This window comes from Diplotaxodon limnothrissa, linkage group LG15, assembly GCF_057381915.1.
Source record: "Diplotaxodon limnothrissa isolate DT_005_m linkage group LG15, D_limnothrissa_male_GT1.1, whole genome shotgun sequence".
NCBI classification, from domain to species: Eukaryota; Metazoa; Chordata; class Actinopteri; order Cichliformes; family Cichlidae; genus Diplotaxodon; species Diplotaxodon limnothrissa.
In genome coordinates, this window is record NC_140610.1 from 35,374,439 (window position 1) to 35,397,090 (window position 22,652).

General features: G+C 41.1%; 1 protein-coding gene across 1 annotated transcript in view; it reads right to left on the minus strand.

Annotated features, from left to right (window-relative positions):
* Positions 1–12,875: 12,875 nt before the first annotated feature.
* The window catches only part of large1 (LARGE xylosyl- and glucuronyltransferase 1), a 64,188-nt gene continuing 54,411 nt past the window's right edge, over positions 12,876–22,652 (minus strand). The window contains exons 11-15 of the mRNA XM_085371848.1: positions 19,741–19,904; positions 17,227–17,505; positions 16,987–17,133; positions 16,069–16,264; positions 12,876–13,524 (exon numbers count right to left, since the gene is read on the minus strand). Coding sequence (XP_085227974.1) covers positions 13,327–13,524; positions 16,069–16,264; positions 16,987–17,133; positions 17,227–17,505; positions 19,741–19,904 — 984 coding nt within the window. The 3' untranslated portion in view covers positions 12,876–13,326. The remainder of the gene's footprint in view (positions 13,525–16,068; positions 16,265–16,986; positions 17,134–17,226; positions 17,506–19,740; positions 19,905–22,652) is intronic.

Here is a 22,652-nt window from a genome sequence, read left to right on the forward strand (position 1 = left end):
GCGCTGACCCATGAACATAATCACAGAACACACTGCATGTATGGCATGGATATATAGGGAAGAGCACATTAGCTATTAACACATTAGTTAGTAGATCACTGTGTTGTTTTCTTGGAAAGCTACCATATCCTCCAGAACCATCATTGAATTCTTTCATGTATTTATTTTCCCTAAAATCACTTTTTCTGTAATATGCTGTCATAGACACTGAGCGGAAGTGATTAAGCATTACTCTGACTCACTCCTGTCATGGTAGACTTGGTTGTAATGGCATGCCAACAGTGTAGCATCTGTAAAAGAATGAATGATTTCAGCATAGCTGAGGGCTCACCTCACCAAAGTTAGTGAACCTGACATATGTTATTCAGCCTGGCACGAGTCATCCTGGAGCTGGATGACCTGTAGCATCATGGTGTGGTTTGAACTGGGAGAAGAGACTGGCTAAACCGAGTGAGTGAGTGAACTTAAAGGAAGAGTGAAAAGAAATACGCTTGTTAATCAAGGTTGATATCTGTTTTGAAACTGGCCTCTTGTGTAACCACTTCTTGATTGACAGATGATGTGAAGCTTCTTGTGATGTGAGTCTACTGACAGTTATTTTGAAAGATGCTTGACGGGCCTTAAAAATTCTGTTACACCTGATATCTCAGCAGGAACCAGCTGCACGGTACTTACAGTTTAGCCTGCTCTGGCAGCTTGCCTTCACCTGGACACAAACAGATAATGTGCTTCCTTTTACATGTTACTCCTCCTGTACCTCAGGCTAAAATGCTGTTCTTTACGTATTTGTCTTTGGCTTGGATTACTTTTAGTCATAATACTTTTTTTGGTCTGGATACTGTTCGTGAAAAAAATCTGGAGCCAAAATGATCAACTTTGTGTGGCCTGTCACTTGCTTTTTAGATTTAATTGATACTAAAAACAGTCAGAAACATAAATAAATAAATAAACGATTTGTTTGTTGCAGTGCCATTCATTGACAAAGCGCAGAGCCAAATAAACCAAGGAGCACCCCTGGGGTGTCAGGCCTTCAGCACACGCACCAGCAGTCGCCTTCTTTGGAGTGAGGATGTCTGAGTCCTCGTGTCTTTGTTACTTAACCATAACGTACAACAAAATGTGTCGTGCACTAGCATACACACTGAGTATTCACACGCTCGTTAGACTGACTCACAGTCACAGCTTGGCCTTCTACAGACACCTGCCCTCAGCATTGTTAGTCTCTTCTGCCCATTGACTGTATGACAGCCTCCCTGTAAGGCCAGTTTACTGTGCTGGGTTTAGCATACAGGGCTTACAAAATAGAGACACAGCTTTCTGAGGCCAGTTCTTCAGGCACAGAGGTCACTCACTAAGGCACACAATAACAGTAATGTTTCCACACTGGTTACATGTAGCAGATTAAGAGAACGTCAAATCTTATCCACTGCGGTCCTTTCATTTCAAACACATTCACATTGTCCTGATCTAGAACAGTCATACTGCATTTCCTTCTCCACAAGCGTTCAGTTAGTTCATTACAGAAGTCATTTAATACATAAATATGTTTAGCTACTGTAAGCTGGGAAAAAGCAGACAAAAAATGTGATTTCTTACTCGTGTTTGTAGGGCTGTGTGCCAAATCATGCTCCAGGAGACAACTGTGTAGACGATCACAGCAGAACAATGCTTGTACTGTTTTGTAGTCATGATGAATACTACAATTTGATTTCAGTGCAGAAGTGAACTAAGTGAAGGCTACAGGAAACAGGGAAAGCCAACAGTATTGTCAGCAACACTGCAGGTTTATCACTCAGAGACATATTTACCGCGTCATACAGTATATCACTTTAGTTACATCGGTGAAGCCAAAGAGGACACATGTTGTCCGAGTTAAAGTTAAAAACACCTTCCCACTTTAACCCGACTGTGGTACATGTCCTCTCTTTTTATGCAACATCCTCCGGTGATTATTAAACACGCAGGACTGCCTTTCAAGTGATTATTTTCAAATGGGTTTGATGTTTGAAGGCTCGCAGTGACAAAGTAACTCGACCCAAATCCGTTAAAGCAAACATAACGTTTTCTGTTTAGAAAATGTAAGAAGTAGAAAGTACAGATATTTGTTTAAAAACGTAGGGAGTAAAAGTAAAAAGTAGTCGAAAATGAAACTACTCGAGTAAAGAACAGATACCTGAAAATTGTACTTAAATACAGTAACAAAATATTTGTACTTTGTTACTTCCCACCCAGAAAGACAAGTTACAGTGATGGGCAGCATGGCTGTCTGCGGTCACAAAATCGGTCCTGGCATTTTCAATCCAGATGATTGCTCAAAGATAGATATAGATATATATATATATACACACACACACACAGTTTTGAAACAGTTATTCTTGTTAATCACGTTGTTACAGTTGTTGTTTTGTTAGTTCTTAGCTGCACTGCACACATGTAGCAAAAAGCTACACTTTGACCATTAGCCACTGCTAATAGCTAAAGTAGCCGTTCACTTTACTTGAATCCTTTACTTGCTCCCTTTCTGATTACTTTCTTCATCTATTTTCTCTCCTTGTTAATTTCACCTCTCGCTTTCTCATCCTCACAGTGGCCTTTCAATTATGCCAGACTACCAGTCCAGTCCTATTCATACCAGTTTTTTGTTTATATTTTTTTTACAGTTGTTTCTCAAAAATCCTCCAATTTTGATTTTGAAGTAAGTTCTGAGCTTTCTTTTCCCCCAAAACGGATCCTTGTCAGGAGTTGATATTTTATAAATGTTCAGGAACTTCACAATAAGTAGTCCAATTTTCTGTTCAGTTTTTTACAGAGGAAATTTAAGACATTCATACTTGTGAATTATTAGAACCCTGATTTAGTCAATTAGTCTTTCTGGATGTTGTGGAAATCCAACTTAGATTATTTGCTGGAGGGATTTTTACCCCTCTTGAAAGAAATCCGATGAATAATTGGTGGAACTGGTTGGTTGTTGTCATGTTTCCCTAAAAGGTCCAGGGGATGTGGAAAAGCAACAAAATGTGGTTTAAAAAAAGAAGATGTGAAGGCAACATGGTTAGATTAAATATTCTTATTAATCTGTTCTAACTAATCAAGCTTAAAGAGACAAGTCGCCATCGCCTTTAGAAGAATGGAAACACAACAAGGCTCTGTAGTCGGTGACTAAATATAAAAGTAAGTCAAAAAGTGCTACCAGAACAGGATTAAACAGCTACCACACACGGGTCCCTGGCTGCAAACCAACAAGACTCTCTGGCACTAGAGCGCCCTTTCTCCAGCCTTAAAATCTCCGCCTTAATTGCTTAGTAAAGTTGGCTGGGGAAAGGACAACACCTAAGGCAGGAGAAATCAAAATCCCTACAGACCCTATTAGGGTCATAACAGGTGGTATAAATGGAGGTCTCTCTGAAACCTGTGGGAGTCCCTCTTACCATGAAGTGTCTTCAAAGTGCTCAATTTGTAAGATGGCTACATTAACCATTGGTGGATTTGTGGCCTGAGATGAATAATTAGTTGTATCTGGACATTTGGCTTCTCCAGACAGTGTATAACAGAGAGCCACATAGTTTAGATGTCCAGACAAGAAAGATTCAAGGAAAGCTTGAACATTAAAAAAAATGAGTCTAGATAAATATTTAAAGGGATAACATTTACCTTAAATGCTCACATGCTGGTCATATGAAATACCTAGAGCCTTTTAACACCACAGGAGTTTATGAAAAGGGCAGCAATTATATATATATATGCACATATTTATTTTATTCAATGCAACTGTAACTTTTTTTCCCTCTTATGAACACACAGCAAAGTAGTTTTGGTGTTCTGATCAACTGGTAGCTATAAACACGAAGTATAAAAATAATCGTCCAATAGGGAGGAAACAGTTTTTTTTACTTCAGTTATTAGCACACCCTGAAGCACTTTTATCAAACTTTAATGTCAGTTTACTTGTTCACCGTGGCTCATAATCACAGCATTTCATGTAGCATAGCCACATAAATTTAACAGATTATGTAACGGTAACGATTTTGGTGTGGGATCATGTGGCACCTGTCAATTTATATGATCATGTGGAGAGAAATGATTTGGCGTTGTTGAAGGCCATACTGGGTTAAGTGGTTTCTGTTTTTGCCCCTCTTGTCCTTTATGGAACATGCTGTTGAGGTCACCTCCTTGGCTTACTATCAATATACTTAGCAATGTACCATCACGAGCAGGAACAGAAAAATTCACACCAGGGTTTGTGGAAATGTAAAGTTTTAAGATGAGTTTCACTTTAGCTTTCATGGAACTAAGTGGCTGCTATGTTTCTACTGTTCTTAAATGCATCCATAGACCCACCAAGAATGATTCAATTTAATTAAGGGAATAAAGTCCACTTATTATGTATTCAGTTCTAGACTAATTTTGTATCTTTTGTAGTTTCCATCACTTTGTATGAGTTTTACTTTGGTCAGAGGCAGGGGCACTGCACTGCTTGCATTTAAAAACAAATAATTTTGTTGAATTTATAACCAACATTTTAATCTGCTTTTCCAGTATCATGTTGCTGAATGTACTACACAACACCGGGATTCATGCTTTCTTTTCATGCTGTGATCATACTGGGTGTTCTGTGCAAACAGCTATTGATCTGTCGTTTTGGCACCCAGACTATTAAATGTCATACAGCTGAATGTGTTCAATGCCTGTTTGCTTTCTAACCACTTGATAAGCAGGTGTACATACTGAGTATTTCAAAGCTTTAAATGTACAGCTTTATGTAAATGTATATTGCAAATACAATTGAATACCATGTGTCATTCTTTGCTACTGATCACTGCTCAAGTCACTTACACTTGACAAATTTCCATGATTTTCATTTGTATTTAGATGTTTGTAGTTCTGCCTCTCTACAATCTGCAAATATACAGCCTTAATCTTACTTTATATGAAATATTAAATTCAAATTTGACCTTTTTCTTCATGGATGTGTTGGTAAGTGTTAAATCTCCTGTTGATAAGCCTTTATTATTCAAGTGGTTAAATGTGAAATAATACCATTCAAAGTTGGTTTGCATCCATCTAACAGTGTCAGTTTCTTGCAGATTGTCAGTAGCCTTCTGCCACAGTGCCGTTCCGTATTCACTCCCCACAGCTGAGGGTTTGTCCTTCTTAGCACTGATCACAGGTAACAGCAATGGCACAACATATCAGCAGGTGTGTGATATCTGTTGGCAAGCATTCTCCCTGCATCGCTTTAAACTCTGATCCAACATTAGATTATTATGTTGTTGTCACCTGTAAGTTTCAGTCAGATTCTTTCACATGCTCGCAGAACAAATTAAGAAATTATTAGTGCTGTCAGCGTTAATCTCGTTAAAACTACGTTAACGCCATAACAGCATTAACGCGGCAAATCTCCGTTAGCGAGTTACCGCGTATCGCCCCGTGTGTGGGGCTGCGCGGCATCAACGCGTTAGCCTGAGTGGGTTTCTCTGAGTACTCTGGCTTTATCCCACAATATGTGACACAGATAAAGTACTTAAAACACTGTATGGTTTAATGTGGCTCATACTTTAAGGTTCTTTAAGCTTCAAGTTTCTCTACACTCCAAAATTTGGAGGTGTGACCGTGGCAGTGTATCCCGGTAAGAAGAACCAATATCATAACACTGAAAAAAAAAAAATCTAACGTTACCAAATGAGGAGTGAATGAAGCCCCATGTTCAACATGCAATCTTTGTGTACTTGTATTGATGTCATAAATAGAACGGTGAATCATAAATGGATTGGTGCCGATATATTTCTACTCTTACTGGTCTTAATCTGTTTTGCATAACGTCTGAACAATGATTTCTAACTCGAACTTTCATATCGTCAGCAGTGGCAGTTCCTCGACCCTCTTCCGTTGCTCAGAAGACGTTTGTGAGTCTTCATCACCTGTTGAAAAGAGCCCATAATACCAGTCTGTGATACTGTCATCCCAGAAGAACTGCAAAACCGTTTCTGCATAGACTCGACCTGAGAACTGTTCCACAATATCTTTGGTTATGTTTACTTTGAAAAATCAAAAATATTACTGAGACAGTTTCTACTGCTAGGAGAGCAACATGAACCACAGTCCCTCTTTATCTGTGTATCAACCCATTCAGTGCTGGTCAGATCCTCCATTTGTGTCATTCACTGTGGTTATTATGTCTCAGTTGGCTTGTTGCCCGGTTTTATTATGTGATCGCAAGATAATATTCAAAGGAAGAGGTTAGCAAAAAACAAAGAGGGATAACTACAGATGAAGAAAGTAAACAGGGGTTTGAGGAAGCAAGGTGTTTGAGTTTAATCTGAGTAACAACAATACCTAGAACTACAATAATACAAAGTCAGGTGAAGTTTAAAGGTTTTATTTGTTTTGCAAATGATTTAGATCATTTAATTTCAAACCTTTTAGATAAAATGTATTTCAGAAGCTGCTAAATAAATAAAACAAACGTCACACATCAATTTAATAATTATAGAAGAAGAGCATTATGGAGAGGTTCCAATTGAACGTTGGATAAAGGGTAGTATTATTTATCTTAAAATAAAATAAAAAACAAGCTCACTGTCTGCCTCAATGTTAAGATGATAATAAATGACGATAAAAGCAGAAAAGTTCAAGTTTATCATTTTGTCCACATCTGACTGCAGCCTCTCTCTCACCTCCGTCTGCAGCCCTTTCCATCCTTGTGATCCCAGTGTTTTTCCCCAAAACATTCCCATAACAGAATGGTTAAACCCTCATTTGCACTTCATAAAGTATGCACAAGGCTTTAGCTTTTTATACAACAAAACTTGTTGCCTGTTTTAAACTTCTGTATAAGGAAATATAAACATTTACTACTACTTTTTTCCCCATTTCTTCTCCGGTCAGGTTTTTCCACAATATTTTTTTAAAGTCCAGAAAGCTGAAGACATCACTGGCTTTGAGGCCAAGGGAAAAAGATCTGTATGACTTCAAAATGACTAGCAGTTATATATGATAAATAAATAAATATAGATCTCAAATACTTTTGACCATTTCTTTTCATTCTTGGATTTCTTAGGGAATACCACCATTAACAGATCTCACCCCTGTCTCTCTTTCTGTCTAGTTGGAACAGATTGTGGACAAAGACACATAAGACTAGTCAGTAAACTATGTTATTCACCTGAGTTCTGCTATAATACAGGCTTTTAAAATACCACCCCAAACAAAACGCTAACAACCAAAAACAACAAATTTTCCCAGTAATACATCTTTTAAACAGATAATGTGATTATGTGACTATTATTGCTTTAAGGAATTTCACGCATATGTGCACATACATAACAAAGGCTATCAGTTTTGACCAATCATGGTGGCCACCCAGACCAAAAATGCCAGGTCTGATTTTTTGTCCCAGTCGAGCTCTGATTTGGATTGTGGAATTTGGTGTAAGAATGAAAGAATGGATCAATGTAGGTCAAAAAGTGCACCAGCACTGAAGATACAAATACCTCAGAGACACAGCTAAACACTCCTCTGGGTCAACACAATCAATGTCCTTGAGTGGCCCAGACTTGAACCTGATTAAACATCTCTAGAGAGATCTGAAAAATGCTGTACACCAACACTCCCCATTCAACCTGACTGAGCTCGAGAGGTTCTGTAAAGAAGAACTGAGAAGCTGCCAAAGGTGGTTCAACAAAGGCTATGAATACTTACGTACATGGTATAGTTTTGTTTTTTATTTAAACAGTAATCAAAATCAAACATACAGCTTTCATTGGCCATGCTGGATTAATGACTCCCAAGTCAGGGAGCCAATTATGCAGGTGGGTGGAAGGATAGTTTTCTAGTCAGGGGATCAGTCAGACGTTGAAAACTATCTTGACATTTTGATAACCAGATCTATAGGTGATAGTAATTAATGAAACTTTATGGCCTCACAGTCTACCAAACTGTATTGATGACATATCTTAGCAGGTATTACTTGTTAGGGAGAAGATATTGACTGCCAGTATCCTTAGATTTATTGGCTGGCACAGCCTTTTGGCCACACCGGACAAGTAGAAACAAAATGACCTTTTGTGCCACAGTAAAGACGCTCACCCACTGCAAGGCATCCTCTGTGGGTTAGTCGAGAGAGGCGAGTATGGCCGAGCAACATGGCTTGCTTGCCTGACTGTTATTGCTAGCTCCCTCCGTTACTCCACCCTGATGGAACCTTTACTGTGTCTGACTTTAAAGGACCTCTTTCCACAATGAAACCAAAGAAGTCTTGGAAAAGATGAGAGTATCATCAAGATCAAGAGTATCAAGATTGACAAAGTTGTTAATGAAATCTCTGGACATCGTTTGAGGGTCTGAAATTTCTGCAGGAGCATTTGTTAAACCAAAAGACATTACCAAGTACTCAAAGTGACCCAGATGTGTATTAATTGCTGTCTTCCACTCATCCCCAATCCTTTATTCTCACCAAATGTAAGCATTACTGAGATTCAACTTGGTAAAAACAGTCGCACTCCTGGAGCAACTCAAAAATAGAGGTAAGCAAGGGTAGAGGGCATTTATTCTTTGTCGTTATCTTAAACCACGGAAGTTGATACAGGGCCAAAGGAACTTGTCTTTCTTCTCTACAAAGAAAAAACCTGTGCATAGGAGATAATGAAGGACAGATCATTCCTTGTACTAATGAGTCAGTAATGCACAATCCATGGCTTCATGTTCTGTCTGTTGAACAATCATCTGCACCATAAGGAAGAGAGAGAGCTAGATCCTTACTGAACATTTTGGCTAGGTCGTTAGGTCGAGCTTGGCAAAGGTGTCAGTTTCAACTGAGGGAATGGCTGACTTAAGGTTCTGTTGGTGGCAGCAACATTTCAACCAGAAATTTTATTTTTGCTTTTAGTATGTGAAGGTTACATTCACTAAGCCACGAGTGTCTTATAACCAAAGTGAGGTGGGGCCTCACCCTACTGCCAGAGTAAAAATAAAAGTACAATATAGAACACCAACATCAGAAAGACAACAAAATCTGAATAAAATGAACATTTCTGTACTGGGTTAAAAGCCAAACCGAAAAGTTGTGTCTCAGAATCTCCTCTCTGCTTTTCGTAGATGATGTGATTCTGTTGGCTTTATCAGGATGGTGGCCTCCAGCTCGCACTGGAGTGGTTCACAGGCCAGTGTGAAGTGACCATCTGGGAGGGGCTCAGAGTAGAGCTGCTACTCCTCCACATTGAAAGGCATCTGACAATAATGCCTCCTGGGTGAGGTGTTCTGGGTAGTGCAGTGCAGACCCAGGACACACTGGAGAGATTTTATTTATAAGCTGGAGAAGCTGGCTAGGGAGTGGGAGGTCTGGGCTTCTTTGTGTAGGCTGCTGCCCCCGAGACCCGGGTAAACTGAAGAAAATGGAAGGATGGATCAAAGCATTTTGTTAACACTATAAAAAGGTGCTAAATAGTTCTTCTCATTACTGTGGAGGACAATGCTTGTCTGACAAGGGTGCCTGGGGAGGTGATTTCAACACACAGCCAAGACATATCATGTATCAGATATCCTGGCAGCAGTGGCGCAAGAATGGATGAAAATGTAGTCTAAGCTGTGCGGTGCACTTTGGAGTGCTTGGACCCTTACATAGCTGTTTTACACCTCGGCTTCGGACAAATCACATGATGATTATTGGGTTAGTGACCTTCAGGACCATCTCCAAGGTCACAAACCAAGTCTGGGTTAAATGGGAGTCTCCATCAGTTGTTAGAACTGAAGAGGCTCCTTGATAAGAGCTGAAATGTCTTCACAAACCAAAAAGACGTCCCTCAGACTACTGAAAACAGAATGGGCTATTTCCCCTATACTGTAGTGCCAGCTGTGTTCTTATTTATTGTGTTCATGAGGTCAAACTGGCGATCACAGAAGTAGGAATGATGAAACGGCACGCTTTGACTCTTTGCTTTTATTCAGGTAGCAGCATCAATCAGCACTGTCCTACTTACACACTGCAGCCCCACTCAGCCCTGCAAGGCTAACAGACGAAGACCGAATATCATACAACAGTCACTTAGATAGCTTCTTCACATTCATACACACTAACCTGCACCAAGACCTTGTGCAGCTTCCTGTACAGGGTGAGAGATCACTGGGATGTGTGTGAGAGAGAGGCCTCTAGTTTCACATCAGTATCACGCAGCATCCTACGGGACTGCACACACCCAGGACACCAGGTGTTTAAGCTGCTGCCGTCTGGCAGGAGGTTCAGGCTGCTGAGGTCCCGAACAAATAGACTCAAGGACAGCTTTTACAACAGGGCAATAGCCCTGATCAATGTAAATAGCTGACCTGACTGGATACCTCCCTGGACTTTTTAGGGGGAGTTTACAATGTTTAAAACGATAACAATAATATTTATATTTATAACAAGGTGCAATAATAATTAATGTGCAATAATAACAGTGTGCAATACACATACACTTATTCTTCTTTTTTATACTAAGTTAATATACTGTGTTGTGTTGTTTGTTACGTTGTGATGTGTCATATCGTGTCGTGTTGTGTTATATGTAGTGCCGACGTAGGACAGTTTTTCCAATTTCATTGTACTACTGTACTATGTATGACTGTGCAATGACAATAAAGAGTTATCTTATCTTATCAAGTTTGTGTGAGTCCAGGGACTTTTTTGGAGACTAGGACCGAGTGACAAGTTGCTGCCTAATGACGCGTTCACTCTGATCCTGGCTGGGACCTGACAGAGGCCGCGGTGCCTCCAGCTGCTCAAAGTGGAAGAGTGAATCCATAACTGCAGCTGACTGCACCTTCAGTTAACAATTTTTACACGCCTAACCTGCAGGAAGAAGGACTGATGTGGATTAAAATGCATGTGTTAGTTTTATTACATTTTGGTTGCTTAGGTAACAGGTTGCTTTACCACCACACTCATGACTGAAGTACAGCAGGCAGCAGGAAACACAAGGGCAGCAGCTGTGCTCAGATAATCAGATTGTCTTTTCCTAGCTGAGCGAAGCTGCACAGAAGAATGTGAGCCATAATTATATCAGGGTGAATTAAGGAAACGTGGTTCAACGCTGCCTTTATTTCCTATAACAGGAAAGCAGTGATGGTGTCCTATAAGTGGACTGACAAGCAACACAGATCATCATCTACATCCTAGTCAAAGATATATATATTTTGAACAATTTGTTATGCCCATAAATGAACTCTTCTTGAAATGACCTTTGCATGAAGCTCATTCCCGTGTGAAACGCTTTGTAAAGCAGACTTAATAAAAATGAATAAAAAAGGTAAATGGACTGATTCTTATATAGCACTTTTCTACTCTCCTGGAGCACTTTATACAACACGCCACATTCACAGAAGCACTTTCCTTTCAGTGCTTCCTAGCTAACACTCACACACTGATGGATGCTTGAGAGACCCTGCAACTTGGAGCCAGGGATCGAACCATTAACCTTGCGATCAGTAGATCCTCAGCTACAGCCACCCCGGGATGATACCTGGGGTGGCTACCTTATTAGGTATTGCCAAGATTAAATAATTTGACTACAGCAATGTGTGAAGTGCACAGGAGGAGCGATCGGACCTTTACACAGCCGTTTCACACTGTGACTCCTGGGGCAAATCACATGATGATTAGTGGGTCAGCAACTTTCAGGACCATTTTAAAGGTGACAAAACAAATCTGGGTTAAATACCGGGATTCTGCTTCACTACTTCTGTCCTCACCTGACCTCATGATGTTTTCCACTGAAGTCAAAACGTTCAGTTTCACTTTCACTGTATTGATTACAAAATTATTCCTGCAGTGATTTGTGTTCCTAATGTCTTTAGACCCGTATCTAACTTTAGTTTTTCTTTATAATATCATACAGGACATTAATGCCCAGTAGTGTCTTGTTATCAGGACTCTATGGCTGCCAGTCTGTCCACAGCCTCTCCAGGTAACATGAAATTAGTGGCACAACATTCATACCAGACCAATAATAAGTTGACGATACACCAACTGATGGTGTGACACCTCACAAACAAAGAGAGCGCACACTGGCACTGTGTTATTGGCTCATTTGGCTGCTATAGTATCATTGTAGGGTCTTTACCTTACATTAAAGCACCTTCAGGGACCTATTATTGTGATTTCGCGCTATATAAAAAAACCTGAATTGAACTGCTGTCAAACTAGAGGCCAGAGGGAGAAAGAACGAGCGTGAGGAAGAAAGTGTTTGGGACTCACCTTACTGGAACTGGTAGATTTTTACAGATTTCCCATCCACCCATCAACCATTTAACCCACTCATAGATAATGCTGACTGTTGGGCCTTGTTGCTGCACTCTGTTATGGGAGGCAGTTAACTAAGCGACAATGCTTCCATCTGCTGTCACATTCTGTAGTCGTACCAAAACCGAAGACACACTACAGGGCTGATGTGGAGATCCCCTGAAAATTAACCAAGCGGATGGTCTCCAGACATTATTACACTTTTAGCTTATTTGTCATACGAGTAGGAAGATTTATTCTGATCTGTATCAGCCATGAAACAAATTCAGCAGCAGCAGATGGTCAGATGGCTGCTACCCTCAGTATCTGAGTGTGTCTCACTCGTCACAACAAGGTTTTTTAACTCTCTGTCAACATGTTGACCTCTTTGTCCTGCTGCCTGCAGATCGGTTGCATTGGAGCCGGGGCTGTGCTGTCAGTCATACTGCAGCTTCCTGTTACTTCATAGTTTTGGAAAGCTTAGTCCACAGTGCTCTACACCCTGCTAAGCACTGTCCTGGCAGAACGAACACACACACACACACACACACACACACACACACACACACACACACACACACACACACACACACACACACACACACACACACACACACACACACACACACACACACACACGTATCTACCTTCACATACACATACAAACACACACCCACACACACATAATGTTACACATAGCCATAACACTGTCATTGGTCTTAGAAATATGGCAAGGCAATATTTTTGTTTGCTGTCTATCATATTCCATAACTGAAGCTTGAGGCCCACACACCTGGGGCCCAGCCCCAGCAGTCCCTTGTGCGATCATTCATAGCTTTAACATCCTGGGAGAAGGAAACACTTCACACATTTTCTCCTTTATCCACAACTGATGACAAAGTTGGAACAAAAGAGCCCCTGCAGTGTCACACTTAGTGTCCAATGTTCTGAGGGACTTAAGTCTCAAAGTATCCCCAGGACCCACACAGGCTTCCGTTCACACTATGCTCCCCTCGTGCAGCCTGTGGAGCATGTCAGTAGTTCAGAGTTGGGGCTATGAGGGTCCGCAGTGGTGGCTAGCTGTTGTTTTCAGCCGTCATGTACTTAAGGGCGGCAAAACCGTACCGCCGCGACATGTTCTGTTGGAACTCCTCCTTCAGGGTCTTCAGGCAGACCCGGTACTGCTTATTGGAGCGGAACTTGGTGATGTCAAAGCTGGGTGCATGAGGCATATGGATCATGAAAGCATTGGGCAGAACCACAAATTCATACTCCTGTGGAGAGAAAAGAACAAACTTTCAGTCTGAATTCCTCAGGAATCACCGTTCATACCTGAGCCCATCTGATCTGGTAACATGTAACTGCATGAGCCACATGCCTCTTGGTCGTGCATAAGAAGCTAAAATTCTCAGTCGAACTGAACCGAAGTGCGCAGTTAACATAATTACTATTCTCATATTTTCAACAATGAGCAACACCTGTCACAGGACACACACAGACATTAGATATAGTGACAATAAAAATTTTATAAACACAAAATAGTTTCTATGACTTTTAGAAGTTGCATTTTTATGCTCCAAAAAAGGATGTTTGCATAAAGACTATTGTTAAGCACTTCAGTCAAACCTGACCTATGACCTCTTAAAATTAAAACCCAGTCATAATGAGTCGCATGCTGATTTCTTCTTCAGCTAAAAGAGAACAGGACCTGTCACTGTAAAGCCATACAACCTGTCCAATCATTTGACCGACTGAGCTTTTGAGCTTTCTTTATCCTCAAATCCTCAAAATACAAAAATAAATGTGGTTAAATTACACAGTGGAAATCAAAATTATCTTAAGTTAAGTTATCCTAATGGAATGGAATATAGTGGAAAAGGATTTCATCATTTGAAAATATTCTGTATCACATTATAAAACAAACTTAAATGAGAAATTTAAACGTTTTCCATCCATCGACTGCAGCTTGTCTGGGTTACAGAGGCAGTTGTCTTGGCAAAGATGCCCAGACCGCTCTCTCCCCAACTACTGAAAAATGTCCTTGTTTAACTACCTCCTTGACCTCATGCCCAGGGATAGACCAGTCATCCCTTTCCCCCACAATTTGCCTCCTCAAAGGAAAGGATGTCAGTGGGCTCAAAGAAACCCTCCTAATAAGTCAGTTAATAAATTGATACATTTTTGTACTACTCTGAATGCTTGAAGTGCTTTTTTCAATTTCTTAGAATCTAACATTGTTTCACACTCTCACACTCTGATGGGGAACAACATGGGCTTCAGTATCTTGCTTTGATATGCAGACTTGAGGAAGTTGAGGGAGTGAACCCCCAACCTTCCACACGGTAGACAACCAGCTCCACCTCTCAGTCCATAGCCACACCACATTCACCACCTAACGATATCCTTATATGAAGTCAGCAGCTCTCTATCCTCACCACATACAGGTGAGCTGGAAGATGCTTCTCTATTCTGAGTCACTTGACAGTTTGTCAGTTTGCCTTGACGTCAGTTAAAAGTCTTGTTCCATAGCATCACCAAACCCAGGTTTTTGCTTCAGCTACTGCCAGAGTCACTCTCTTTGTGACTCTGGCAACGTAGGGCCTACCGTTACCTGTCAGCTGACTGGTCAGCGTATCCTCAGAATAATAGCTTGAGTATGAGACCTATCTAGCGTCTTCCCCTACAACCTGACTTAACTTGCCACCAGTTGGTGATGAGTTGTGCTGATCAGCTATGCTTTTAACTTTACTTGAGGTCCAAAACACCAGTCTGAAGGTGGTGGTGGTTTGAACGATTCTTTTAACTGCTGAGGAGAGCAACTGCTGACATTTCTCAGAGGAATGTTGTCCTGGTCTTATCTGATAGAGGATTCTAGCTGCTCAACAGTCCTGAGGCTCCAGATGTTCTAAGCTGGTGAATGGTGTGGACTCTTCTGCTATGAAGCCGTGCTGCTGGAATAGATGCAATATGCAGTTTAGCATCGTCCTGCTAAACTATGATAAAGACACCTGCTGTCTTTATGTTGCTCTAAAACCTGTATATACCTTTCAGCACTGATGGAGCCTTTCCAGATGTGTCAGCTGCCAGTTCCATAGGCTCTGATGCCCCCAGTAGTATCAAAGATACAGGCATTTGAACTGAGCACCGATAAGCAGTCAGGTCATCCCTGTCCTCTTTAGTCCAGAGGACGCAGCGTTTTCCAAAAAACATTTTGGTTCCGATTTCTCTGACCTAAGATCCGTTTTCCACTTTGAGCTTTGGTCCATCGGAGACAGCAGTGTTTGTGGATCAATGTTACAGATGATTCTTATCTGCATGATAGAGCTTTAACCTGCACGTACGGACGGCACTCTGAGCTGTGTTCACACAAGGTGATTTGTGAAGTGTTGCATTCTCTCAGTCTGTTGATGATATAATGTACTGTAGACAATGAGATGTTCAGTCTTCACAGTTTAGGAACATTACTGTGTTATTGTAGGATCTTTATCTTACAGTATAGAGAGCCTTCAGGTGACCGTTGCTGTGATTTGGCGCTACATAAATAAAACTGAACTGAATTAAGCTAGTTGCAAAATTTGTAGATACATTTTTCTTCCTGTATTTTCTTCTGAGAAAAACTCTTTTTATATCCACTCATGTTACTGACCTGTTGCTAATAAGTCTACTGTATGTTCGTCCAGTTGTGAGTTTAAATAACCGATGTGTTATTATATGACTTAAAGAGATTTTCAAATCACTGGATTCTGTTTGTATTTACATTTTACACAAAGTCCCAATTTTGGGAGTAACTGAGGTTGACAATGGGAGCACCGAGTTACCTGTGCATCCAGCTCCATAATGTGAGCCACCTTGTTCCAGCCAAAGCCCACAAAGCGGCGGTCATACTCAGGACTGTCCCTCCTCACCATAACATAGGGCTCAAAGTCAGCCTCCCACTGCACTCTGTAGGGAGTGGTGGCTGTCCGCCATTTGGCAAAGTTAGTTGGTGCATGGCCTTTAGTCCACACATGATATCTGTAAGGAGAAAAAAGGAAAGTAGTTTACCAGAGCAGAAATGCACTCTACAGTTCCTAAAAGATTAGGTGGTACTTTGGACACAGGGATGCTAAAAGCTCTTTCTCTAGCGTAGATGTGAAAATTGAGTCTTTGAGTTTTTACCCCACTATTCAGACCAAATCATTTATGATGGCAGCACAGTTATCTCCATATATGTGAGTGCCATAAGACCATAAGATAAAAGACGTATTACAGACTGAAGCAAAGTGAATATGACTCAAAGAGCCTTGGGCACCCATAGAGACTGCACACAGGAGTCATGTGTGCAGTCCATGTAGAGTTTTGACCAGTATAGTGTTGCATCTGTACTCACACTAAACATAGGCATATAATTATCTCCATGTCTGTGAGATGAAATTACATTTTCATTAATTTATGTCAAAGTTATTAACATCAGTATTTTGTGAAACCAGCTTCTTATCCTTCTGTTCCAGATGTAAAGCAGAAGGTTTGAGTCACGCTGGTTTTACTGGATGTCATGTGTGCCTCATTGCAGCTTTCTGTTAGTGCCACTCATGTCTTATGTCTGCACTGAGCACCCCTGGTGCGCCTTCCCTTCAGAGTAGTGGTGTTCAGACTGCTCTCGTCCTCTGAGTCCACTGACAGAACGTATCTGCGAATCTACTATTCCTTTCTGGTTCACATACCTTCTACGACAGACAGGGACAAACATGTCTAACCTGAAGGTGAAGAGTGTGCCCATGTCCAGCTGAGACAGCAGCTCGGCTTTAGATTTCGGGTATGACAGTCGATACCGAAGTGTCTCAAAGGCGGGAACCACTAGAGCTTTCTTGGTGTTGGCCATGTCCAGCTGCACCACAGACTTCCTGCACATAGACGGTAAGTGATTGTTCACAGTGTCAATGAGGAATGAGATCAACATTTAGAGCTGTCCTTTGGTTTTTACTTAATCATCTTACCTGAGATACTCATAGAGGCTGTACATAGGCAAGAAGTCAATGTCTGATAGGAACATGTAGGGTGTGTTGACGTGTCGCATGGCCACATTTCGTAGCAAGTTGACTGGGTAGAACTGACCCTCCTTGTAGACAATGTGGTAACCGACATTCCCACGACTCATCAGCACCTCAGAGCCCTGAGCATAGCGAAGGAACTGCTGGGCTTCAGCATCTGACAAGTACAGGGCGAGGCTGATGGGGCCTTCCCAGTGCTTACAGATGGCCTCCAACATCTGGAGCCTACAAGACCAGATCACAGGCATAAATGACATCACCAAATAACTTATATATATATATATATATATATATATATATATATATATATATATATATATATATATATATATATATATACACACACATGCATCGCGACTGGAGTATTAGTTTTGTCAGCCAATGACAAAACATCTGCTGTTCTTTCATATTACAGAAAACAGCAGGAGACCTTGCAATGAAATACAACTACTGGATTGCAATATTTGAGATGTTAAAAAGGAAGTCTGCTTGCTAGCTGTGGGCAGTTCTTGTTCTGTTTTGTTCACAATGATTATTCTGAATTGATGTTAGAATAAAAATATGAAAAGTCAATAAAATAATTAAGAAGTCTTTTTTTTTTATAAACCACATATTTCTGTCACTGGCAACCGCAGTGACTGAGTAGTTGAGAGTGGTGGTTGGAAGTTGCAGGTACTCACTGTGAAATTGATTGGTGAAGCCCAAGTGAGGCAGGCCTAGAGGCTGTCAGTGGTAATTAGGGTAATTAGGAAAAAAATGTGTATTTCCTGACTAGCTGGTGAGTAGTTGCAAGAGGCTGCTTGCTGTAGCAAAGTGGAATTGATTGCAAAGGTGTATAGAGCACTGAACCAAAAACCTCCTTGTATTTGCTTTAGTTGCAAACACATTTCCATGGTTGCCCATAGACAGTATGGAAAACACTGACTGGTCTGCACACAAGAAATGGAGATCATTCCCCTTTAAAGTAAAAGATGAAATTTTTGAAAAGTGTTAGTTTCTGTTAGTTAACACTGAAGGCAAAGTTTTGGTTTGACTTGCACTTTTCCAAGTTACGCTACCATTTGGTGGTTAGCTTTTATCGGGGCGACCATGGTTCAGGGGGTTGGGAAGCTCATCTTGTAACTGGAAGGTTACCGGTTCGATCCCCTGCTCTGTCTGTCTTGGTCGTTGTGTCCTTGGGCAAGACACTTCACCTACCGCCTACTGGTGTTGGCCAGAGGGGCCGATGGCGCGATATGGCAGCCTCGCTTCTATCAGCCTGCCCCAGTGCAGCTGTGGCTACAACTGTAGCTTGCCTCCACCAGTGTGTGAGAGTGAATGAATAGTGGAATTGTAAAGTGCTTTGATGGTCTCGAAAAGCTCTAAATGTAATCCATTATTTTAAGTGTCGGCAGACAATTCGATTCAATTTTATAAAAAAAGTGCCAAAACAAAACAACAGTTGCTTCAATACCCTTCAAGACCCTAAAATAATACAAACTGCCATTTTCCATGCAAACTATAACTAACTATGATAATTTACTAGCAGACAAAGCAATCACAAGGATGTTTTCAGTGCAGCATCGTCTTTGCAGCCAATTTCACCAAACCACAGGGAGCAACCTCCAGCAACCACTCAGCAGCCATCAGGAAATATTCATTTTCCTCTAGCGACCAGATGTTGCCAGGGGTTCACAGACTGGTTTTGATTTTGTTAGTAAGTAAGTAAAGAATTTTAATGCTCCATCCATGTTATACAGTCAGTTGTTGATTGTTTTACTATGTTGATGTATTGTCTACTTTGCTACCAGTCAATATTTTTGCAAGCATTCCCCATCATGAAGATGTGAAAATAAACCTTTTTAATGCCACTATATCGCCTTGATCCAGATTATTGCCGAATAAGAGATGAACTGATCTCACTTTCTGATGTTAATCAAGGACACTTTTAGACTCTAAAATTATTAACCTAGAAGCTCAGAAGTTCTGGGGGTAGTCATTTTTACTGACTGTTAAATACTTTTCCCTGGTCTATGGTTTTAAAAACATAAAACTGCAGAGTACAGGCCGAATGGCTAACCTTTAAACATTTCAGGTAGGTTTGGGTATTTGACAGTATGACAAAAGCTGCAAACTGAAAAAGAGCTGTTACTGGAAGGATGTTTGCTTCTGCTTTTTAAGTATCCTAGTATTCTTTGGTAGTGCAGGACTATATATATAAACCATTAGCCTAGATATGTAAATATATTTCTCCCCCAATGTCATACCTAAGAGGTTTGCTCCTTCGATCTTCATCAGTCAACAGATTTGCCAACACAGCTGTTTATTGTGGGTTTTTTCTAACCAGGAGCAGCTCTAATATGTTTTTTCTTAACATTTTCAATGTTCTAAAACCTCTGGAAGCCTTCCACTTCATTGTTCTGCCCACTTTGAACTAAACACACCTGTGTAGCTTCTGTAAGTGTGGGTGTAAACCAGCACCTGTCCATAGAGAGCTGGGCGACGAGAGTGACATCTGTGTTGTCAGAGCTGGGTTTATACTCATAGTGCAGGAAGTAGAGGTGTGTTCGATGGACAGTGAATCGCTCTCGACGAAACTCGTAGCACGGATCATCTTCATCCAGCTCTGACAGTGTCTTCTGGAGCTGCAGATAGAGAAAGATAGGAAGAATAAGACAGATTACAGACCAGAGAGACAGAATCTCAACAACAACAAAAAAACTAGACAAAACATGCATGTCACTGAGTGAAATAAGTATTTGATCCCCAAACAAAACATTTCTAGTACTTGATGGGGAAACCCTTTTTGCTGGTAATTCTCGTAGTTTGGACACATCTCAGGAGGGATTTTGTGTTACCAATGGCAGTCTTGGTGACTGTGAGCTGCATTCATCTGCCTTCAGATGATTAACAAGCTCCTCCTGTGTAGTTCTGGGCTCATCCACCACCTCACTCTTAACCATCCTCACCCTACGAGGCAAGATTTTGCAAGGGACTGTGGCTGCAAGGTGGTTGGTATCTATGGGAGTGGTAATCCCTGAACCATATGGTGGACAGAGGTGAAAGGAGCAATCAAGCTGAAGGAGGAGTCTTATCAGTGTTGGTTAATTCAATTCAGTTTTATTTATACTGTGCCAAGTCACAATAACAAGGCGCTTTGAATTGTAAGGTAAAGACCCTACAATAATAAAGAGAAAACCCCAAAAATCATATGATGAGAGTGGGAAGGAAAAACCTGGCATCACCAGGCTCAGGGAGGGTGACACGATACTGTGAGGCCTGATTACTTAAGACAGGGAGCCAATGAAGAGATGCCAGTATAGGAAAAATATGCTCTCTCTGTCTATTCACCGTCAGTACTCTTGCTGCAGCATTTTGGATTAACTGAAGGGAGTTTTTAAGACAACTTATAATAACAAATTACAATAATTCAGTCTAAAATTAATAAATGAATACACTAGTGTGTCAGTGTCACATGATTTTAGAGATCTTGCACAAATGAAGGAAAGCAGTCCCACATATTTGTATGTGCATTGAAGGACATATCCTGATCAAAAACGATACAAAGTTTCCTTTCAGTGTTACTGGAGGCCAAGGTAATGCCATCCAGCTTTGTAGTACAACACTCGTCAAAGGACAAGTGTTGTACTACAAAGCAAACAGGGATGACAGACTAAGGTTGGTGTTCCCACAGCAGCAGCAGGAGCAAGTTTTAAGATTGGGGCATATTATTCCACGGGTGGGGCATCTGGGAACTAAGAAGACAAAGGACCGAATTGCCAGCAGGTTCTATTAGCCAGGTATGAACAGAGAGGTTGAGGAGTTTTTCTTGCTCAATCTGTCAGCTGGCTGGTGATAAAAATGTCCCAAAAATTCCTTTAAAGCCTTTACCTGTTATTGATGTTCCATTCAGTCGCATTGCAATGTATATAGTGTGGCCGCTAGAGTGAACCCAGGCAAGTAATCGCTATATATTAGTGGTTTGTGCCTACAGTACCAGATATCCAGAAGCATTTCCCCTTAGGGAAATTACAGCTAAACAGACAGCTTATGCTCTCTTGCAGGTTTTATTTCCCAGGTGGATACTCCATCTGAGATTTTGACGGATGATGGTTTTGAGTTTCTTTTGCATACCCTGAGGCAGGTGTATAAGCTTTAAGGTATTAGCAGTATTTAGACCCCCAAACAGATGGCTTGGTGGAGAGATACAATCGAACTCTGAAAGCAATGTTGAAGAATTTAATCTCAGCTGATGCTAAAGATTGGGACATGTGGCTTCCTGATTGGCTGTTCGCTTATAGGGAAGTGCCTCAAGCATGAACCGGCTTTTCACCTTTTTCACCTGCTCCTGTATGGCAGGCAGGTGAGAGGACCATTGGATGTTCTGTAGGAATCCTGGGTGAGGCCGAGGAAAGAGGTGACGAGCGTGTTGGACTACATTCTTCAGATGAGGGAGAAAATGGAGCAAAACACCAAATTGGTGAAGAGACATATGCAGAGTACTGTCACAACAGGGCCGCAAGGGAGAGCTCGTTCAGCCAAGGACAGCAGGTACTCTTATTACTTCCTACTGCTGAAAACAAATTGTTGGCTAAATGGCAAGGTGCTGTGCTAAGAAAGCAGTTCAACAACTCATGAGATCCAGATGCCAGAGAGAAGAAATCCAAAACAAATTTCACATCAATCAGCTAAAGCAGGGGTGGGCAACTCCAGGCCTTGAGGGCCGGTGTCCTGCAGGTTTTAGATATCACCCTGGGTCAACACACCTGAATCAAATAATTAGTTCCTTAGCAGGCCTCTGGAGAACTACAACACATGCTGAGGAGGTAATTTAGCCATTTAAAGCAGCTGTGTTGGATCAAGGAAACATCTAAAACCTGAGGCCTGGAGTTGCCCACCCCTGAGCTAAAGGAATGGAAAACCCAGAATAATCCAATCCAGCAGCAGTTGTTCGTGCAAACTGTGGCTGAGGAGGATGATATCAATGAGGAATTTATGCCTGTTGGGCTTAACTCTGTCTCTCTTGACCTCTCCCATCTCTCTGTAACTCAGCAGGAGAAGTTGCATGCCATTATTCCTGCCAAGTTATTTTTAAGAAGAAACCAGGGATGAGAAACCTTGTGGAGCCTGACATCTGCCTGAAAGAGAGTACACCAATATGGCAGAGAATGTACAGGATTGGAGTTTTGGAGAAGTAGGTAGCTCTGATATTGGATTTGGGGGTTACTGAGCCCTCAACCAGTGAATGGAGCAATCCTATTGTGATGGTAAAAGTTGTAATTGTAAAAGAAATTGAAATTTCGTTTAAACTCTGTTCCAGTGAAAATAAAAGCATTCTAAACTCAAATGGATTCCTTGGAAAGAAAAGTTTCACGATCTCCACCAATCCATAA